This window comes from Sinohyriopsis cumingii, chromosome 8 (assembly GCF_028554795.1).
Source record: "Sinohyriopsis cumingii isolate HCF-2022 chromosome 8, ASM2855479v2, whole genome shotgun sequence".
Taxonomy (NCBI): Eukaryota; Metazoa; Mollusca; class Bivalvia; order Unionida; family Unionidae; genus Sinohyriopsis; species Sinohyriopsis cumingii.
This window is the reverse complement of record NC_142968.1, coordinates 38,020,394-38,041,883: the sequence shown is the minus strand read 5'-3', so window position 1 is coordinate 38,041,883 and position 21,490 is coordinate 38,020,394. Positions and strand designations below refer to the sequence as shown.

General features: G+C 39.9%; 1 protein-coding gene and 1 pseudogene across 3 annotated transcripts; one reads left to right on the top strand and one right to left on the bottom strand.

The window, feature by feature from the left end:
- Positions 1–201: 201 nt before the first annotated feature.
- LOC149793314 (uncharacterized) lies at positions 202–19,773 on the top strand (annotated as a pseudogene). The gene is made up of 4 exons (XR_016422760.1): positions 202–924; positions 1,589–1,758; positions 17,422–17,480; positions 18,298–19,773. The product of XR_016422760.1 is annotated as an uncharacterized LOC149793314 (transcript).
- On the bottom strand, positions 17,465–21,274 carry LOC149793313 (uncharacterized). 2 transcript variants are annotated; one of them, XM_089967280.1, is made up of 4 exons: positions 20,901–21,274; positions 19,894–20,127; positions 19,415–19,556; positions 17,465–18,257 (listed from the first exon to the last, which is right to left on the bottom strand). In XM_089967280.1, the coding sequence occupies exons 1-4, from the start codon at positions 20,984–20,986 to the stop codon at positions 17,490–17,492; spliced, it is 1,230 nt and encodes a 409-aa protein (XP_089823406.1). In that variant the 5' UTR covers positions 20,987–21,274; the 3' UTR covers positions 17,465–17,489. The 2 variants fall into 2 exon arrangements, with proteins under 2 accessions (XP_089823406.1, XP_089823407.1); XM_089967281.1 differs by lacking the exon at positions 19,894–20,127.
- Between the last annotated feature and the right edge of the window lie 216 nt (positions 21,275–21,490).

The following is a 21,490-nucleotide window of genomic DNA, read 5'->3' as shown; positions in this document are numbered from 1 at the left end:
GTAAAAAATGTATTCGCTCAGGTAGCGAAATTATGTCACTAAACACAAGGACGGATATACAATCTATCCTTCCAGTCCTGAATAATACACTGGGTCTTACTAACCCAAAATTAGCATACAGCTAAAAATACATGTGTGGAGATACACTCCGTCACCTGTGCACCATATCCCCTCCACAGCTCCTCCGAATCAATTTCACAACTGATATAGACTCCGGACCCTCGGAATACTATGATCACTTGAACATTAGACCCTCCGGACACTTGAAATATTAGACCCTCCGGACCCCCTGGTCCTTTGACGGCTCTACAGCTGGGTCACCTTAGTCACTCTGGACACTCTGGACGCTAGACATTAGACGTTTCTACCCTCTGACAACACCGGACACCCCGGATATTCCTACTCTCAGACAACACCGGACACCCCGGATATTCCTACCATCAATAAACAGCTGAAAATATACCCGATACAGTGTACTAAACTTGATACAGACATAACGTAAGGACGTTATACATGGTAAGTTATAAAAATTATATTATTATGGCAATTACAAAAACAGGTTCAATGCATAGATCCGACCTGTCAATCAAATCCACCGATATTGACCAATCGGATAAGAACGTCCGCTGCTACGGTAACATCCGCCATGTTTTACCCACAAACAAACGTGTGGTGAGAATACAGCTGCATTACAGACTTTCGTGATTTTTGGGATATATTGGCAAAATGGTGCTTCGATGTGCATGGGGAACATGCAATGCAGATGAGAGATATCCGGAAAGGTTGGAAGGAGGCCGTTTTATTCGTTTTCCAACTCCGAAACGTGATTTGGAAAAGGTGAAACGATGGATCAAAGCGTGTGGTCGACCGCACGAACAGCTTAATATCACCAGAGTAAACCAACACAAGGCCGTTTGCTCAAAGGTAATTCAGTTTAGATTTCACTATAGTAAATAAGTATATGTAGTATTCTAGAAAGTAATGTTAAATAGAAAAAATATCTAATACACATTTCGTAAAGCTGGTTTATGTAATTGTTGTTATCATGGGTTAACTACATTTTTTCAGTACGTCATATGCTATTCATGGCGGGCAGGTTTATCACGTGGAAGAAAACCCCGGGAAGAACCGGATACTCACGGGAAGCTACTAAAAAGCTTTTTTACATACCCACATTGGCCAAGCCCAAAATCGAAACCAATGTGGACGTATGTGAGATGGCAGTAACCAGTAAAGGTGATAGTCTTTGACCACTCGGGCATCCATGTCACCCTGTAATACTAGTGCTTTAATTATAAGTATACATTTATCCCAAACCAGCCCTCTTGATATTTTTATCTTGTATTGAAGGAATTAACAACAGATTAATACCATGGGTTATTGTCAGAGCATGTATAATGGAGCATATATTTATGTTATGACTAGGTTATAAATAAGAATAAAAATTCTTTATTTCAGACTACATTGTCCATACATCTAAATTAAAATAAAGATATAAAATGTTTCTTTGCTGATATTAATATAAAATGTCAAATCTGATTTGCTTTTTTGATTAATGCATTGTTTTGTAAATATACATATTTTTCAGCACTTTGTTGGAGGAAATGGACCAAATGAGAATTACCCAGACCCCATTCAAGCTGATGGTTCACGTACTATGCCAGCAAGAAAACTTCCAGAGAAGAGAGCTTCTTCACAACAAAATGAAACCAGTCAACATAAACGCAAATGCCTGCATTTGGAAGAAAACATGACCACGTAAGTGCCAAGTAACTCACAGAATATGTCTAGCTTTATTAATCTTTTACATATGAAATTTAACAAGTTTAATTTCAGAATAAATTCAGACATTAATCGTAAAGTAAATATGCAAAGCTAGCAAGTTAATGAACTGATACTCTTTGAAAAGTGTTTCAATTATATTGCTTATACTTCACAATCAATTAAAAAATACATACTTACCCCTGGTACATATATATATATATATATATATATATATATATATATATATATATATATATATATATATATAGCAGCAGAGGGGGCGAATCCTACAAAGGTCTAGAGACCACCAAATGATAAAATAAGCCTTAAAAAAAAAGCTAATCCTACAACAAAACGAGACTTCCAAATGCTAAAATAAGCCTTCAGAAAGGGGGGGGGGGATTCTACAACAGCAACGAGACAAAAAAACGCGACCCCCCCCCCCCCAACTTGTTGTCGCCGCCCGGGGCTGCGAAATTGAAAATTCCAAGGAAACATTTCCAAAAACTCTTCGAGTTTCTCACGTTAGCGGAATTAAATCATTGACAAATAAATAATGGCAAATATTGGAGAATCATTTACTACCAGACTAGCTCGAGAACGACTCAAAGCAATCAAGAATTTTCTTCCTGTCCGTGATAGTGTTAGACAAAAATTACAAGCAAGACAACAAGCAAAGGAAGTTTTTGTAGAATCCGCGGAGGAATTGTTTAAACCCGTGACTGCATCTACTAAGGCAGTTGCAACTGCAATTGTAGGAAAACCTGATCCTGCCGATGCTGATAAGCCACAACTAAGTTTGCTTCAGGCCATAGAAGGACTTAAGAAAGAACAAACTAAGGCTGTTAGGGGATTTAATTGGAAGACTGATCTTCTTGATAGTGTTGTTGCTGGGATAAAAGCGATACCAATTAATACTCCCGAAGAAGTGGAAGCATTTGGAAAAAGAGCTGCTGCTTATTATCATGAAAAGGAAACAGCCTTAAAAGATCCCGAACAGGAGGTGACTAAACAAAAATTTCTTGATGGCTTATATAAAATAAATAGAAATATGGAGCGATTGGACACAAAAAGTGAAATTTATAAGACCTATATGAGGGGAGCCATAGCTCATGATGCTAAAGTTAAAGAGATTAAATTAGACCGGGGGAAGAAAAAATTTACACCAAGAAAAACTCCAAAATTTAGCCCTCGACCGGCGATTGGTTATAAAGTGGAAGAACCTCAACCGATCCAGTTGCCGAATTTTTAACGCCCCAAGAAGAAGAAGAGGATTTTCAATCTCCTTTTACTTCTCCGCAACCCTATACGTCAACGACACGGGAAGAACTAGAAGAGCGACAAAACAAATTAATTGATAAAGAAATGGAATTGAATGAGAAAATAAAAGAATTAAAAAAGGGGGATAAGAGAAAAAAAGATGTTAAATCTAATTTAGCACAAGCAAAGAAAGATAGAGAAATTGTAATTAATGAAATTAATGAAATAGAAAAACAACTAGAGAAATTCGGAAGTGGATACACCGGTCACGGTCATAATATCTGTCCTGATAGCATCGTCAATGACGTATCACGGTTGGAAGTTCTCATCGGAGGAAGACGTGCCGGAAACAACTCTCCGGAAATTATAAATGAAGCCGCAAATATCTGTCAGAGACTATTTCAGCGTGGCATCATGGATATCGGCATCTACCGGGGACTCATTGATGAACTCGCGGATGGTTACTACAGCGACTAGCAAATTTAGTTAGAGAAACAATAATTAAATAAAATGATCGTGCACAATTCTCAACCTAGACACGCTAGCGTGTTACCAGTCCGCGTAGTGAACTCGCGATTACCAGTCTACAGAGCAACCTACGGAGATGGTCTCGGTGATACAGTTACTGGTTTGTTTTCAAGAATAGCCCCTAAGGTGTTACCGATTGCAAAACAATTGTCGATGAAAGCTATTGATGTTGTCAAGGATAAAGCCCTTGGATCTGTTGGTGATCTCGCCGGGAAGGCATTCGCGTCAATCAAGGATAGACTGTTACGGTTAACTCGTAGATCAAAAAAACCGCCACCGGTGAAACTGGCCAGTACTGAACTTATGCCCGCGGACGTCAGTAAAGTAATAAATCAGGCTGCCAATCAAAAACTTGCAGAGCTTGTAACCCAAACACCCGAACAAATAAATACAAGCCTGATATCAGGAAGCGGATTTCGTTTTAGAAGACAATAATTTTATATAAAATGTTTAAACCTATATCTGATCCAGCGTTCGACATGGATGCACCAACACTAAAAGATGAGTCCGTGCGCGATTATCAGTATTATTCTTATGAGGCAACAGTACCTAATCAACGCGGACGAATTGAATTACGAGTCCAGGATACAAGTAGATATTTTCTGCCCGCTGAAGCATTTCTTGAAGTCACGGGTGAACTTGTAACAGATGTTGCCGCTAATACAGCATACGAAGCTAATGTTCGAGTTGGTTTTGTTAACAACGGTATCATGGCGCTGTTCAAAAGTGCTTCATACAGCATTGACGGAAGAGAAATTGAAATAATTCAGGATAATGTTGACGTTGCTACAACAATCCTGGGATTAGCGAGATACTCAGATGATTACACTAGATCAGCTGGTCCGACTATGATGTTCGCTAAGGATAATTCTGATCATCCTGAACACAGATCTACTATTCAAGTACAAACAGCACAAGGCACTGCTACAGACCCGCAACCGGCTGGATTTGCGGCCAGACCAGGTGCTGCATTTCCAATATTAAGGCCTAGTCCAGATTACAATTTAGGTTTTGCTACGCGTAAATTAATGTTATCAGGTGACCGTAGGAGATTTTCATGCGCAATTCCACTGTCTCACATCTTTGGATTTTGCAGACATGTCAGAAAGGTTATTTTTGGAGCCAATCATACAGTTGTACTTAACCGAAAAAGTGATGACGTTGACGCCATCTGGCGAGAAGACGGTGTTGCTGGCGGTAAAGTAATATTATTCAAGCTTGCTTTGTGGATGCCAGTGATGTCCCCATCGATCACTGAAGAGCAACGATTACTCTCTTTCATGGACACAGGCGGTAAATCACTGATATCGTGGTTAACAACATCAACAGATTCCATTCAAGGTGCCGGTCTCGGGCAGTTTACGTGGCACATAGCATCACAACAGGGAATATCAGCGCCGCGACATATTTTTGTTGCACTCCAGCAAAATGCGAGGTTGACTTCCCAACTACAGAGTCATATGATATTTGACAAACTTAATGTCTCTGAGGTTTCGCTGCGAATAAACGGGCATCAGGAACCATCCGAGGATATACTGATAGATTATACAAACAATCAGGTCGCGCGTGCGTATCATCGTTTGATGACATTTATGGGACGTGATCAAAATATTGATACCGGGTTGCAGATATCACAACTGGATTTTACAACGCTGTATCCGATTTATTACTTTTCGCTGGAACATTTGGATCTAACAAAACAATCTGTCGTTGATATACACTTCAAAGCTCGTGTAGGTGAGTTTCCCGCCGGCCCGCCTGCTGGTTTTAGAGCTGTCGCGGTTATACTCTCCGATAAAGCAATGCTGCTTGAAGGTGTTGGCGGACGAATGAGAGTTATTGACGCTCCCGTAGAAAACATGTAACAATTAGATTAGTTTCTGAAATATAATGTCATACAGTCACGTTAACGTCACCTTGACTTCCGGTCAGACAAAGAAATTGCAATCGAAGAACGCAAGCACGTGCGGGACATCAATAACACTAAAACGAGATCAACTTGTTGGTGGTCCAGACAAGCTGTCGTTGACTAATACTCAGATTAAACATTTTAATAAGGCACTAACAGCAAAAACCGGTGTCCGACTTAATTTCTCTGCTGCAGCTATCAAGGACATGACTAAAACCGGTGGAATATTTCCTCTTCTCGCAGCAATACCGGCGTTGATTGCCGCGGCAGCACCAGCCGTAGCAAAGGCAGCAGCACTTGGTGCAGTTGGAACCGCAGCTGGAATGGCACTAAAGAAAGCAACCGGACACGGGTACAAAAAAAAGGGGAGATCCGCGAGCGGATCAGGGCTAAGACTACCGGGAACTCCCGCATCCTGGTATCCAAAAAATCTCTAACACTGAAACACAAAGTGTCCCCGATGTTGAAGCTTCCAGCTTCTAATTTTGATTTACTCGATGCTGTTAAAAAATTGCGTATAAAACATTTCAGAGGTGTATTCATGCGAGATCAATTACCGCAACAACCGAATAATCCAGAAACTGGCATTATCAATCTCGACAACAAAGATGGTCCGGGAACTCACTGGGTTGCTTACGCGATCGATCCACGCGGAATTATTTATTTCGATTCGTACGGTTTAGCACCGCCAGTTGAGTTTCTCAAGTATGTCCGCGGAGTGCCTCGCACTCTCAACAGCAGATTTTTTAATGTTCCAGTGTGGCAGTCGACGCTACCAACACAAACATTAGTTGATCCGCCCATTTGTGGGAACGAGGTTTTAAATGTTCTTGATGCAATCTCAAGAAATCCAGCAACTCCTCCGCATCGAGTAGTGCATGAATATACCGCATCGAGAAATGCTTAGCATTTTCATGCTCGCATTTAAAAAACAGCAATAAGAATAATGGTGGATATTTACGGAAGACCTTTCACAAGAAAAGTCAAACCTGGCACGGATGTTGATCTCTCAAAATATGCGACCCGAGATGAAGTCGATAATCTTTTGAATATAGCTGGAGTTGACCCAGATGAAGTTGCTATTTTCCAAGACAGGCAAGGAAAACTAAGAACGAGCAACATTAAGTGGAATGATATAATTCGCAGAGTTCTTGGAGCTACCAAGGATAACTTCGTTGCATTTAGTGATGGCGGCCGGATCAAGGACTCGAACATATCAATCGCAAGCATCAAAGACAGTATTGATAAAGGTGTTGATAAATGTGTGAAAAAAGCCGGTGACACGATGACAGGCGAACTCAGCATGAATGGAAACAAAATAACCGTACTCAGAGATCCAGCCTCGAACGACGATGCAGCAAACAAACAGTATGTGGACACAGCCGACAGCGTCATAGATACCAAATTATCCACGTTACGAGCTGAGTATGATGTTCATGTGACCCAGTTTGGAAGACTTCGCAGAAACGTTCTTAACACCGTAGATGAGTTCTTCGGGAAACCTAATGCCGTCAGTATGAAACTCACCGAAATTAAGGAAACATTAGATAACGTAGTAAATGGAATTCCGCAGATAATGGAAAAATTTAATTTAATTAAAATTCCTGCCGGAGTAACCCCAAAAAACCTTGTGTGTACGATAAAATCAGGAAGGGAAACATGGTCACAACAAAACAAGACTATTACACATACTGCAGATGTTACTGGAATATACAGACTGACAGTACTCTCTGCTGTAGAATTTAAGATATCTACCAGACATGATTTAACTAGCAAGTTTTCCCGAGTTGCGTCTGTGGTGATAAACAAAAGAACCGAAGAAACTTTTACGCTGGAAGCCGAAAATCCGGAAGGATTAGCCACAGTCAATTACTGGTATTGTCTGGAATTTGTCGCCGAAACACCTTAATTGGTCACCGGGTAAAGTAATAATGGAAGCATCCGCGTATAGATACAATCAAGTCCGTGAGTGGCAATCTGAGTTAAAAACTGTCATCGAAGTAACCAGTCAAAAAGTAAAAAAATACCGCAGACGCATAACAGTGTTAGACATTATGGTTTATTCAGTATCTGCCGTTGTTGCATCCGCGGGAGTAATACTATCAGCGGTCACTCCGGTAACTGCAGCAGTCGCCGCCACGATCTGTGTTTCCGCGGCCACAACAACAGCTGGAGTTTTCGGCATCATAGCAAAAAAAATATCCTCGTGTGCTAACACAAAATTACACGATTACACGACAAAATTAAATACAGCCACGACCGCATATCAGAAATTATCATCGCTGATATCATCATCGTTAGACGTGCAAAGTAGCGACGCCGCGTCGATATCAGATTCTGAATTCAAACTAATGTCAGATGCGTACAATGACTATTTGAAAACTAAACAAATAAATAATGTCAATAGAACTGCTTCAACAAATAGTCACAAACACAACACCGGTAAGGACCACAATGATCTCAGTGTCCTCGACGACACCAGAATTCAGCATTAATTTTCGAACTCCAATTCGTGCGAGTGAAATCGCATTAGCAAAGCTCAGTGCGTATCACAGCTGGCCTAATGTCAGAGCGGCATCATTTGGTGATCTGCAGCCGAATAATTCGTTCGTGTTTTCGTGGAAAACCAAAGCCGACTCTGACGAATTCGACTGGGATACAATTACGCTACCCACTGGGAGTTATCAGATCGAAGAAATCAATAATGAGATACAACACCAAATAAAACGAATCACCGGCAAGGAAGCCAAAATATCTATAACAGCTCATGAACCAACGCTGTCTGCGGTCATTGAAATCTCAACACCGGGATACGCCGTGGATATTTACAACAGCTCAATTCGGACCGTATTAGGATGGCCACGATCCCGACCCGAGGTCGAACCGGGTCCACCAAAACCTAAAAAATCGGATTTTATGACCGATAAGCAAGACCCACACGACCTCGTCGGGGATTATTTATTATTTTCAGATCAATTACAATCAGGAGAAGCCTGGTTTTCAACATCACCTAGAATTCCCGTAGATATAATAGGGGCAGCTTTCACGGGCGGGAAATACCATCCTTACCTTCCAGAAGATATAGAAGCTCATTTTTTTAATCCGATCAAACAAGCACATAAACAACAGCTAGAACTGTTGCGAGTATATTTTCAAGATTATATTTCTGATTTAACAAGTTCGCGCGATAAAATTATCACGACCACAGAAAAACTAAACAAACTCGCATCCTCGATGGAAATCATAAATCTAAAAATAATTCAGTATCTACTGAATCTCAAGGGCGATTACGGAAACGAAAAAAGATCCAAGTTCGCATCCCAATTTGGTATTCCCGTGGAGAAGATTTCAGAATTTACACTTCCTGGATATAACGCGCACACGCTGAGAAAATCAGTCCAGGATCTTGTCGCGGAATCTTTCGAAGATATTTCTGCCACGTACGCGCGAACACTACCACAACCTGTTATTCTCAAGCACGACAACAGTACAGCATCCGATGGCAGACACATCTCACCGGGGATCGTAAATATCACAGATGTTATTGCGGTCAATCTTGTATGTGACGTCATCGATGGCAGTTACAGCGCTAGCGCTGACACAACGACGGCCCAACAGGGGTTTATCATATATACGTTCACACCAAAAGACCCCCCTGGTTTTCTGATTGTGCAAGAACCAATCAATCCGGTCTATCTGCGGTGTCATACCGTGTGGTTGTCAACGATAAATTTCAAACTCACCGACCAGAGGGGAAATTTGTTGGACCTGCGTGGCGAGACTGTCTCCGTGAACTTACTGGTAAAATCCTAAAATGCTCTCCCCGGTGGTTCGGCATAAGTTATCGTTGGAAACTCAAAGAGTCTCTCAGGAAATGCAAAGCATTTCTCATCGAAGAGTTTCTCGTGCTAGCGCGCATTTAAAAAAAACGGTTGTATATAATGTATCAATGTGAATACATTCACGCACGAGTTCATATTCATGATAAGCAAATTCTTTACGAGGCAATAAAAACCGCATTTGGAAACTCAAAGAGTTTCTCGGGACAGTATTTCCCCGTTAAAATAATCGTTGACGTGTATGGCGACGAAGACTTCTTGTTAACTCCGTCACAATTGACTTTGTTACAGCAAAATCATATGATCATAGTTTGGTGTCAACGAGAACAGATTATGAACTATTCTCATTGTTGTATTGATGCTGAAGCGCTCGAGCAAATCCTGAAAATGTAAAACATTTCCAAAATCTGAAAACGCCCCTGGAACCGTTAACGGTTCCCAGAAACTCCTTGAGTTTCCAAAGGCAAAAAAAAATAATACACTTTTTTTTTACCCGGAATTCATTCCCCGATGTGCTTTACATTTGCGGAATATAATTCCCTGGTGTGAGTCACACGCGGAGGTATTTATACTTGGGCGTCACAAATACTAGTATTCGTAGGCATTTCCCCGTCTAGATTCTTTATATACCCTTTTAACAGTCTCACCCTGGTGTTAATTAATTTTCGAGTCTCATACTCGGATGACAATCCAAGCCTGATCTTTTCAACTGCATGGCACAGTGGAATAAATTCAGATACCTGATTTTCAGTTATCGACGCAAGTGATTTGTAAACGTGATTCTGTATATTTTTAATGAACCTATAACACGCAGGGAGATTGTTCTTCCCCAACCGTGATAGCTCATTCAGGGATTCAAAATCTGACATAATTGTTTCAGTGTCTAGTAAAATATTAAAACCCCGCTGTTGTAATTCTTTAATTTCAACAAGTATGGTATTTATGTTTTCGTGATTCATATTATTATATATTTTCATATTTTTAAATGCATGAGAAGTCCCTTGGACTTCCAGAGAAATGCTTTACTGAGCGATGCTAGCACGAGAAACTCTTTGAGTTTTCAACGATAACAAAAACACACACGTAGATAAGCGGTTATCACTGGAAACACTTTGTGTTTCTACCCGGTACTCTTCCGGTTACTGTTCTTTGTTAGGATTTTTTTTTGTGATTGCATTTACAGGTCTTATATTATATCGTTGTTTGTGTCAATGATATAACAGAATGAAATCTTCTGTTTGAGCTTCTTGGAAAATGCTGTTTTGTAGATCCCATCTGCGACACGCTGTACAACAGGTGAACAAATACCGAAATACCTACCGGCGGCGCTCATTGATTGAAATATTATTTCTTCACCTGTAATTGCGTTTATAGATTTAATAGCTCTTCTTGCAACTGTTTTACAACGCCCTGTGTTACCCAGTAGGCAGTTCTTGCTCTGAGTGACCATGCGAAGATTGTTTATGGAGTTATCAAGTATGTTACCGTTAATGTGATCAATGACAAACCCCTTAGGGATCACTCCAAAGAAACATTCGTAAATAAAACGATGATATAAATACTTCTTTCCGTACGCGGCAGTAAATCTTAAATAACCACCATTATCAACTCCACCAACTGGTCGTCTTCGCGTGCAGTGTCTCACTATGCCATCTCGGTTTGCCTCATAATTTGGAATAGTTGGATGTGGAACAAATTCTTGTTCGGGGACGAATTCTTGATTCATTATACTATAAGCAAATCATTTGTCTAATTCATAATTTGTCTGAAAACTTATTTATGTAATCACGCTCCGAGAGAGTGTTATCACAGTCTGGATTTTTTTTATCATAATACCGTTTTAGTTCTCGATAGCGTTTTCCACCACACGCTGAACATAATTGCGTTTTTCCTCGTACTCCAATGCCGCATCTGATACACGGTATCGGTCCTAGACTCCCACCGCGGACCTGTTGAGCATGTTGTCCACAGTATTCGCCTCTGCAACGTCTGCTACACGGCGCTGATGAATTTAGTTTAATCCACTTGCATTGGTTCATTATATATAATATTTTTGTCTATTTAAATACTTGTCTTAATTATAATATGGAGGAATTTGAAAGACTATCCAGAATAAAACCCGTATCAGGTTCTCGATTCGATCTTGACCGGTTAACCGCTGATCCACGACGAAGAGAGTTAGCAACGGTAATTGGTGTTATCAAGAACGCCAAAGAAGAGTTTCGTCGTGATGGTGCCGCACACACGTGGTCTTCGTATAAAATTATCCGCGAAACTCGAAGAGTTTCCCGTGAAAACTCCTTGAGTTTCATCATTGATGGTACCATCAACGATACAATCGCGCGTAATATAATTGAGTATCTCGACACGAGAAGATATTTCGTGCAGATAAAATTTATTGTTGGAGTCGACGACGAGGGAACCCGAAAGTGGATTATCAGAGACAAACTAGACCCTGTTCTTGATCCGCGCGGAAAAACCATTTTGTTGAGCAAAGACTCAAACCCGGGAGTACTTGTTGGGATTGATAAACCGTATTATGCCAGAGCGTATCCTGTGACCGCGGTCGTTTATGGAATTTATCCGATAAAGAAACCAAGTGTCGATAAACTCGCCCCGATGAGGGTGTCGCCGTTGACAGAGTCAAGGATGAATTGTGTAGCTGAGCGAGTAATGGAACATTTTAAAAATGCACCACGTGGAAATGGTCTAACCGAGATCAGAAAAAATAAAATAACAGAATGGGCTAAACGAGTAGCGGATACAGGAGCGTCAATAAATGATGTTGCCGCGTTGGAACGCTCGCTGAGATTTCCTATAACGGTTTCATCGTTAACCGGTACGGTATTGTACGAGTCAAAATATAATCGCAATGGAGCTTCAATAAATATTATCGATCATAACAGTCACGCTTGGACTGACCAGGTTAGAATATTTCCGCGAGACCGTGTTGTGAAGTATTACTCGGGAAATATGTTTGATTGTATTCATCGGATAAGTAAAACCGATCCAGTGTCGGTGTGGTTATTCTCGAGCGAAGATGGAGAATATAATCAGTTTGTGAGACCCGACGGGGAAATATACAGAACGGCGGCGTTACAGCACGAAATGAAAAAACTCGCAGAAAAATATCATGCGACGGACACTGATACGTTACTGCGACACTGTTTTACTGTCCCGGGTGTTGCCGCGCATGTAGCCCGGGAACGAAATTCATGGAGACCAACTCCGAAAAGTTTCCTTGGGGATATCCAACAGAGCTGTGTCGAATACGGACACGGCGGTTTGTGGAATACTCGGTATGATTACCGCGATATGATATCCGTGGACATGACGGCGTGTTATCCAGGAAGTTTCCTTGGGCGTGGAGAATGCAGCGAATATTTTAAACGGTTTGGCCACGTTACAAACTCGATGACAAGAGTTGCTGTAAACGGACCATTGCCTGATTTTGACTTGACCGGATTTGCTTGTGTGTCGTCGTTTAAATTCGCTAAGGATTTACATCCTGTGTGTTATGTTTGGTTTGGCAGACATTTCGTTGAACAGCGATGGGCACCGATAGTGTTATTGCGATACATGCTTGACAGTCGAATATTGTTGTCGCTGACGGTCAGCGAAGCGATTATATGTTATTGTCGTCAAACCGAAGTTTGGTTGCCAACTCCGGTTACGTCACAAGAAGTCATCGAAGATTGGTCACGAGAATATCCAGAAGCTTCTATCGACGATACTATCAAAAATGATGCAAGCACAGCAAAAGATCTAGGACGAAAAATAATAGGAAAATTCACTCAAGGTGGAGCGTATGATCATAAACAACATCACAGTCGATTAATCATGGACAAGACTGAATTGAATCTTATTGTCGCTGATGCAGCCACGAACAACATGTTCTGTAAACGCGAAGATGTGTTTCTGTCAAACGGGGAAAAACTAGGGACTGTTTTTAGTTATATCGACGGAGAATCATCTCAGTACACACATTTGAGATCTTCGATGCTCGCTTATGTATCCATAAATTTGTTGTCGATGATTAATAGATTCCCCGTTGACGCAGTAAGAGTTGCAACGGATTCATTTTATATTAATAAAAAACACTTAGCGGTGTTGAATAATGTTATATCGGATGATCCATCGTGGGGCTCGTGGAGAATAAAGAATGAAATGTTACACGGATATTGTGAATCAGCTGACGTTGAAATCGTGGATGAGTATCGCAGCGCAGAAATGTCTTCGACGTCGTTGTTGCCGCCGGTGCACGATCCTGTTACAAGACACAAAACAGTTTATCTGAACGGTCCCGGTGGTTCTGGTAAAACAACTCGAGCGATTGAATTATTTCGCGGTTCTGACTTGGTCGTGCTGACTCCCACACACAGACTTGCCAGGGAGATGAGACAACGGGATGTTAACGCGTGCACGTATCACAGTTTTTTCAAATACAGCGGCGGCACGTGGACACCTGAACGAATGGGAACGAAATATATTCCCGAGAAAATCATCTGGGATGAGATAGACACTGTGCCGTTGGATACATTAAAACAGTTTCTGGATTGGTTGCTAAAGAAAAATACCGCAGTGGTGATGTGCGGCGATCATGGTCAACCACCGCCATTTACAGGTGAATCTCCACACGAGTGGCTGAAAACTTTTGTAGATTATTATGAGGAAATAACTAACGATGTTAGAGCACTCGATGAAACGCCGAAAGAGTTTAAGACACTGATCAGGCTACAAACCAATAAAGTCCAGTGTGAGATAATGCGTGAAATAATTCCAGAGACTTCGCTGAGCGACTTTTGGGAAACGTGGAAACCAAGTGATCTCATAGTGGCAAGTAGAAAGATAGTCAGGGACACACTTCAGCAGCGGTTATTTCAGTTACATCAGAAGAAATTTCCCATGTTGCCAGTGCCGTTGTGTTATAGACCAGCTGATACGCGATTGCAGAATATTGATGTTGATATTCCAGGGCGCCTGACTGCGTCGGGTCCGGAGAAACAGAATTTAGTATTAAATGATATTGTTATCGTTGATGTTGATGCTGTCGAACAGGCACTGAAAATGAGCAAATCCCCGTGGACGCTAGGATACGCTATGACCATCCACAGTTCGCAGGGACTAACTATTTCAGATACAACAGTTTGGATTGTTGATGATCGCATCGAGTGGTCAAATTTAGTTTATTTAGCCGTGTCAAGAGTAAGAAGGATAGCTCAGTTACAAAGAATTGTATTAGATGATGTTGTCAACGACAGCATCAACAGATCAATCGTTGATGATACAATAAGAAAGAAATTAGCCGGTTACAAACAGAGCGACAAAAAAAATGGTAGAGAGTTTGATCTCGACGAAACACTCATTATACAATTACAACAACAGCAGAATAATCACTGTGCGAGTTGTAATTGTTTATTGCTGTGGCAGTATTCGAAAAACGACCCAAGACAATTTACCGTAGATAGAATAGATAGCAGTCGTGGTCATACACGTGAAAATGTGATGTTGACCTGTCTTGAGTGTAACCGACGCAGAGGTGTTGCTGCAGTTATTTAAAATGATTGAATCACTTTAGTGCGGATCACTTTAGTGCGAATCACTTTAGTGATCGGGGTGGTAATTGTGTATCCGTGGGAATCACCTAAAGTTGCTCGCGTGTGAATCCACGCTGAGGAGCAGTTGAATCTAATCTGTAGATTGCGTTTCTCCCAGTTGATCTTGTTATGCTGGATATCTTATGTGTAGTAACACTCCATGTGGGATCGGTTGCTCTTTTTTTTCCTCCTTCTAGTTCGCCTGGTTCGTATAAATACCTAACGGTGACATTACCCAGCAGTGGGGACGCTAGCGTCACTGGCTGCGTTGAAACATGTCCACGTTCACCAACGCCGGGTATATATTTTTTTGTGATTGCATTTACAGGTCTCATGTTTGTTGTTCTGGTAATTTCATTATTCAGTGCGGCTATCACGTTTGGCAGTCTTGCAACCCATTCACGAGATCTCGTATCGTAAATGAATTCCCTCGCGTACTGGTATCCGAATAATCTCTCAGCGAGTGTTCTATTAAATCGCTCAACAATTGCCTGATCCCGATGAATTTCAGTATGCCCTCGTCGTATGGTAACGTTATGCTGCTTTGTCAGTGATGACACCGCGCCCTGAAATTCCTTGCCAGGATCAACTTGTAATAATCGTGGCCAGTTTAGAGGTCCTCGTTGATAAATTCGTTTAAACGCAGAGGCGACTTCGGACGCTGTTTTAGTCGCTAACGGTTCTGCTTCTTTGTATCTACTAGCAACATCAACTACTGTTAGCGCGTATTTGTATGTTTTTCTACGGACAGTATCATGAGGCAGGAATAGTATGTCAGCCTGATGAACTTCATTGGGCACACTAACATCAAAATGTGCAAAGTTGATTTGTCGAGGTGGTGGTAAGTAGATTTGCCATATTGCTTGTTTTGACAGCCATTTTTTGGCAACCTCGCGTGTTACTGATGCCGCGTTGGCGAGTTTATTAATTGCTGAGTTACCTCTCCAGTATCCGATTGGGGAATAATAAATCGCTTGCATTGGAAATGCTTCCATTGTTATTAATTATCCAGCGCCTAATGCTAATTTAGATTTCATCGCTGATCTTACTAACCAATTAGCGAGTGACTCCTTAAATGATTTATTTTTTATGGCGCTTAGTGCATGAATTAATTTCACATCCGCGATATGCCTGTCTTGTAGATCTTTACTTCGATAAGCAACATCATGTATGTGACACGCTGCGTCGATAGCGTTTATCGGATACTCTCCCGGTTTTGGTTTAGATTGTTCATCAAGTCTGATATCTAGTCGTGTCCCTGGACCGCAGTAATTGTATCCCGGAAGATGTTTTTCTCCGGGATATTTAGCCCAGGGAGTTCCGGGGAGCTTTCCAAGTTTGGCTGCAATGTCACCTCCGCTAAATTCTCGCTTTTTTTTTGAAATCTAAATTTTTTTGTGCCACATCGCGTACACGTACCAGAAAGTGCTTGTCTGTTATTTTTTGTTGTAATGGTTGTTATGTCGTTTGTAGGGGTTCGTGCCTTACACTTCACACAATATAGATCCATAATTATTATTCCTTATATACAAATGGAAATTACAGATTTTTCTGCGACGCGAAGAAAGGAGCCAATCAAGCATAATTCAGTGCTACCAAACTCTATCAGAATGATCATCATAGGACCGTCAGGATCGGGTAAAACGCAACTGCTGTTGAACATGATAATGAAGTGGATGAAGTGGGATAAGCTGTATTTGGTAGCACCATCTGTAGATGATCAGCGATGCTATAATGTTATAAAAGATTTTAATGAGAGTGCAAAAGCGCTGAGTGAAGACGGCGAGGAAGTAGTTGAATTTATCACTGATATCGAAGAAGCTCCGTCCGTGGAAGACCTTAACGGGGAAATAAATAACCTAGTAGTGTATGATGATGTGATGCTGGACAAGCAAAAAAATCCTGCAAGAATTTTTCCCGGGGTCGTCATAAAAACACCGATGTCATTTATATTACTCAGCGTTATACACAAATTCCTAAAGTAATTAGAGACAACTGTAATCTTCTTGCGGTGTTTAATGGAGTTGATGTTCACACGCTGAGAAACATTCATCAGACATGGTGTAGCGGTGATATGGACATAAATAAATTCAAAAATTTCTTTAGTCGCGCTCAAAGAACCCCGCATGGATTTGTAACAATAAATTTACACGACCCGAAAACACGATACCGTATCGGACTTGATACATTGTATGGTTAACGTGAGAAACTCGAAGAGAGCAGCCCCGGGCGGCGACAACAAGTTGGGGGGGGGGGTCGCGTTTTTTTGTCTCGTTGCTGTTGTAGAATCCCCCCCCCCCTTTCTGAAGGCTTATTTTAGCATTTGGAAGTCTCGTTTTGTTGTAGGATTAGCTTTTTTTTTAAGGCTTATTTTATCATTTGGTGGTCTCTAGACCTTTGTAGGATTCGCCCCCTCTGCTGCTTATATATATATATATATATATATATATATATATATATATATATATATGTGAAAACTACTTGTTGACTAACATCATTGTGCATAACTATTTATTTCTTACAGATTGAACAGTCCATATATGAATTGTGAGTCAGGGGTGTCTACACAGACTGAAAACCCATGTAAGTATTTTATTCTGAGGACTGCAGATGTGGAATTGCATAATCTCTGTAAAATTCAGATAACTTTTGTAACATTGAAGTCATAAATGGAATGTCTGGTTTAATTCTTTCCACATACATATCCTCCTGTGTGTAAACAATGAATTCACAAAATTCACAACCTGTAACCATAAGTTGGCCTTGAATCTGTGCATAGTAACTGTGTGTCTTCTTTAATGATACATGTTCATCCTTCTGTAAATAGAAATCTTGTATATCACTGCATGCCTTTTCAATGGTCATTTTTCTAGCAGAGAAGGGGCATTTAATTTCCACAATTCCACATACTCCATTGTCACACAGTTTCCCATCAGGCGAGGCACCCAAAAATGAAAAGTCATTATTAACCACAAAGCCACACTCATGGAAATGCCTAGACGGATACAATTCAAGATACTTTTCTTTAGCAGTTTTCTCATGTCTTTTACCGTATTCAAGAGCTTTGGCTTTCACGTCATGTTTTGAAAATAAACTGTTAATAAACTTTTCACTGGGTTTAGATTTCCTTGATATTACTTTTCCGAAATTAGATGATGTAAGTCTGTCTTTTCTCTCATGAAACCAGTGATCCGACAAGGCCTGATTTCTTGTCTGTACCTCAGTGTCACATGGATTTATGCACTTTGTGTTCTCATTGAGTGGTTTGAACTCATTTGGTAAACAGACTGGAGAAGCCCTTGTCACAGATGTGTTACCACAGTCCTGAGTTATTTGTGTAGTTTCCCTCAGGTACTTTGTCTGAAATGAAGAAAATAAATACTTTTCTTATTTTTTTCAGGGATATCAGCAATGGATATGTTAGCAGTTGCAGCTGAGAATCAGGATCTAAGGCTCAAATTGTCAAATAGTTCAAAAAACATACAAGAGCTTCAACCTGAAGTGTCATCAAAAGATAAAGAAATTCAACATCTGAAGAAAATAATTGCCAAGAAACAAACATTGAGTGTAGCAATTGAGAAATATAAAGAAAACACATTGAAAAATTTGTTTAAATACTATACAGGAATCACATACATAAGGTTTTTAGCTCTATTGGCCTTTCTAGCCCCTATAGTGTCCAGTCAAATATGGACCAGGACGAAGGGATACAAAAAGCCTTATCCAGGAAGATGGACTGTTTTTAACAATATGTAGGCTTAGGCATGGTTTTGGTTTAAAAGATTTGGCCACACGGTTTGGACTCTCTGCACAGTCAGCTAGTGTTGTGTTTAACACATGGCTCGATCTTATGTATTTAAAACTTGGCCAGCTTTCAGTTTGGCCACATAGAGATACTATAATAAAAAACATGCTATCTGAATATAGGAAAGATTTTCCCACTACCATTATTATTATAGATGGAACTGAAATTAAAACTCAAATTCCAAGTGCACTTTGCCTACAGAGCCAGTTATATAGTGATTATAAATCTGCAACAACTCTAAAGGGGTTGATAGGTTGTGATCCTTATGGTTGTATAATGTTTGTTTCAGAATTATTTACAGGATCAATTTCAGATAAATCTATCAAAGAACAATCTGGTTTTTTTGATATGCTTAAAACACTAAAATCAGTTGGTTATATTAAAGAAGGAGATGCCATAATGGTAGACAAAGGTTTTAACATTGCAAAAGAAATAAGTGAACTTGGTTTGAAAATAAACATTCCACCATTCGCATCGGCAAGTAGGCAAATGACAGCTTCTGAGACACTTTTGACTAACAAAATTGCCAAACAAAGGGTACATATAGAACGTCTCATATGTAAAGGTAAAACATACAAACTTTTATCACATTGTATTCCTACGTCTTTGTTTCAAAAGGCCAACAAAATATGGACAGTGTGTTGTCTTCTAACACTTTTTCAAGATGTTTTTGTTAAGGATGAACACTGAATATACTATGATTGGATAGTACCTGATACGATAATATTGACCCGATCTGCACGTCTCCTAGAGGTGTTGATACTTTAGGAATGTTTGGTGCAATTCTGCGCTCTAGGGGTGTTCCCTTCAGACTAGAGAGATGAGACATGTCCTTTTCATCCACTTTCGGTACTCTAAATGTAAAAAGAAATGTAATGAAATAATCGTGTTAAACAATGTTTTTTTTTTGTTTACTTCATCTATAATTTTTGCACATATTTTAAATGCACACCTTATTACTTATTCAATTTGATGACCTTATATTGTAGATTTACATGAATATTTTTCTATTACATATCAATTCAAGTATGTTGTATCAGCATGATGAATAAAAACAAATTATTAAAGCTATATTGTTTGTCATGTTCATTTTAATCTGGAAGTAATAAATAGTTAACTCTATGTTCCATCTACAACCAGATTTTAAACAAGTATTTCTGTTGGTAAATTATTTGTATTTTAAATTCATACTTTTTGTTTATATCTGTCTGGCAAACCACTGGCTTTCTTTTCCTACTCTCTGTTATTCTAGCAACCACAACATGGTTAAGTGGCACTGGTTTTATTTTCGATCCCCTTGGCACATGCCATTGCTGAGGTAAGCTTGTGCTGCTCAACTGGTCAGGAACATTGGTGAAGTTATGTAGTTTGAAACCCTGTAGGGACTTAATTAGCCCTACTACATGGGAGCAATGCCCACTGACCCTGCAACAATACATATATATTTATCAGATATCATACACGTTAATTAGTTAAAAGAATGCTATTGGTAATGTCACAAAACCAACACCAGCGCCATCTACCAGATAAATAATTTAGAATGCAGTGTCGTGATGTTTTTCTTATGCAAAGGGATTTCAAACCAATATTGATTTTGACAATTTTTATTGGTTGGGAGTGTCAAAGCATTGTGACATCTAACGAGGGGGCTGAGTTTTTATCACGGGGCCGGGGTACAAAATATTCCGCCCAAATTACGTGACGTCATGTATGGATAACTTTTGACTAAAATTATTGATCACTGTGGAAATTTACAAAGGTGGCCAGGTAATAAACTGGGTGAAGAGAAAAGGACCTTTGGTGAAATCAACAGCTAACATGATACTACGATTTTTATTATCAACAGCTGCAGCTTTCGTTGTGAGATTACAGCACGCTAACACCTTTAGGTTGACCTCATCCAAATATATCCATTTACATAATTTAACATTTGTTTTTGCCGAATGTTCTTCTCGAACAGTGTGTATATAATGACATTCTAAAAGAATATGGATGTATGAGGATCCAGATAAAGTGAATGCTCGCCATTTTAATGTATGTGCAATCAAATTGTAAAAAATAACACACATTAAATAGTCGGTACCGAACGCCTACATGACCTGCACGACTTATACTATAACAGTTGCCATTACTTCAGGGTATTAAACAGTTCAAACATTAAACATAGCTCATAAAAAATACAAAACATTAAATCTTACCCAGCTTTACATGAACAGTATGCATCTTCACACTTTTCCTCTGTAATTTCGATGTGCAGACGGTGCGGAGGCTGGTTCTTCTTCATAGATGGCCAGCATCTCGCTTCTACGCGAAATCTTATTTTCAAACTCCAAAACTTTGATTTCGTGTATATATCCTTGCGTAAAGTAGTTCAAACCCTTCTGCAACACTTTACTGGAAAGCTTCTCTTGATCAGGAAGGTATTTAAGTGAAATATTATCGGGAATACGCAAGAGAGAATCTGACATGGTGCCTGTATTCTGTGATGATTTCAGCCATTTTAATGGGAAGCTTGGGGTTCGCAGTAACAGTCTCTAAGGGGGCGGAGCTTCACTAGTCATTTAGGATCTATGCATAGTAACCTAACCCTGCTCGATAAGACAATAGTAAAGAATTCTTTATAAAAAAAATGTAACTTTACATTACCAACATAAATCCTGTACTACGTCGCAACAAGAATAAAAAATGCACGCATTATGGTATATAAAGAAAACTATAACAAACATGCGAAGGTAAATATGGTAATACACTAGTTACCACTTAAAACCCAAAAATTACCGACCCATAC

Coding starts and splice junctions, on each gene's coding strand:
- LOC149793313 (XM_089967280.1), bottom strand. CDS start 20,986: ATGAAGAAGAACCAGCCTCCGCACCGTCTGCACATCGAAATTACAGAG. Junction 20,128..20,900: donor TACTGTTCATGTAAAGCTGG/GTAAGATTTAAT, acceptor GTATTGTTGCAG/GGTCAGTGGGCATTGCTCCC. Junction 18,258..19,414: donor GGTCAATATTATCGTATCAG/GTACTATCCAAT, acceptor TCTTCATTTCAG/ACAAAGTACCTGAGGGAAAC.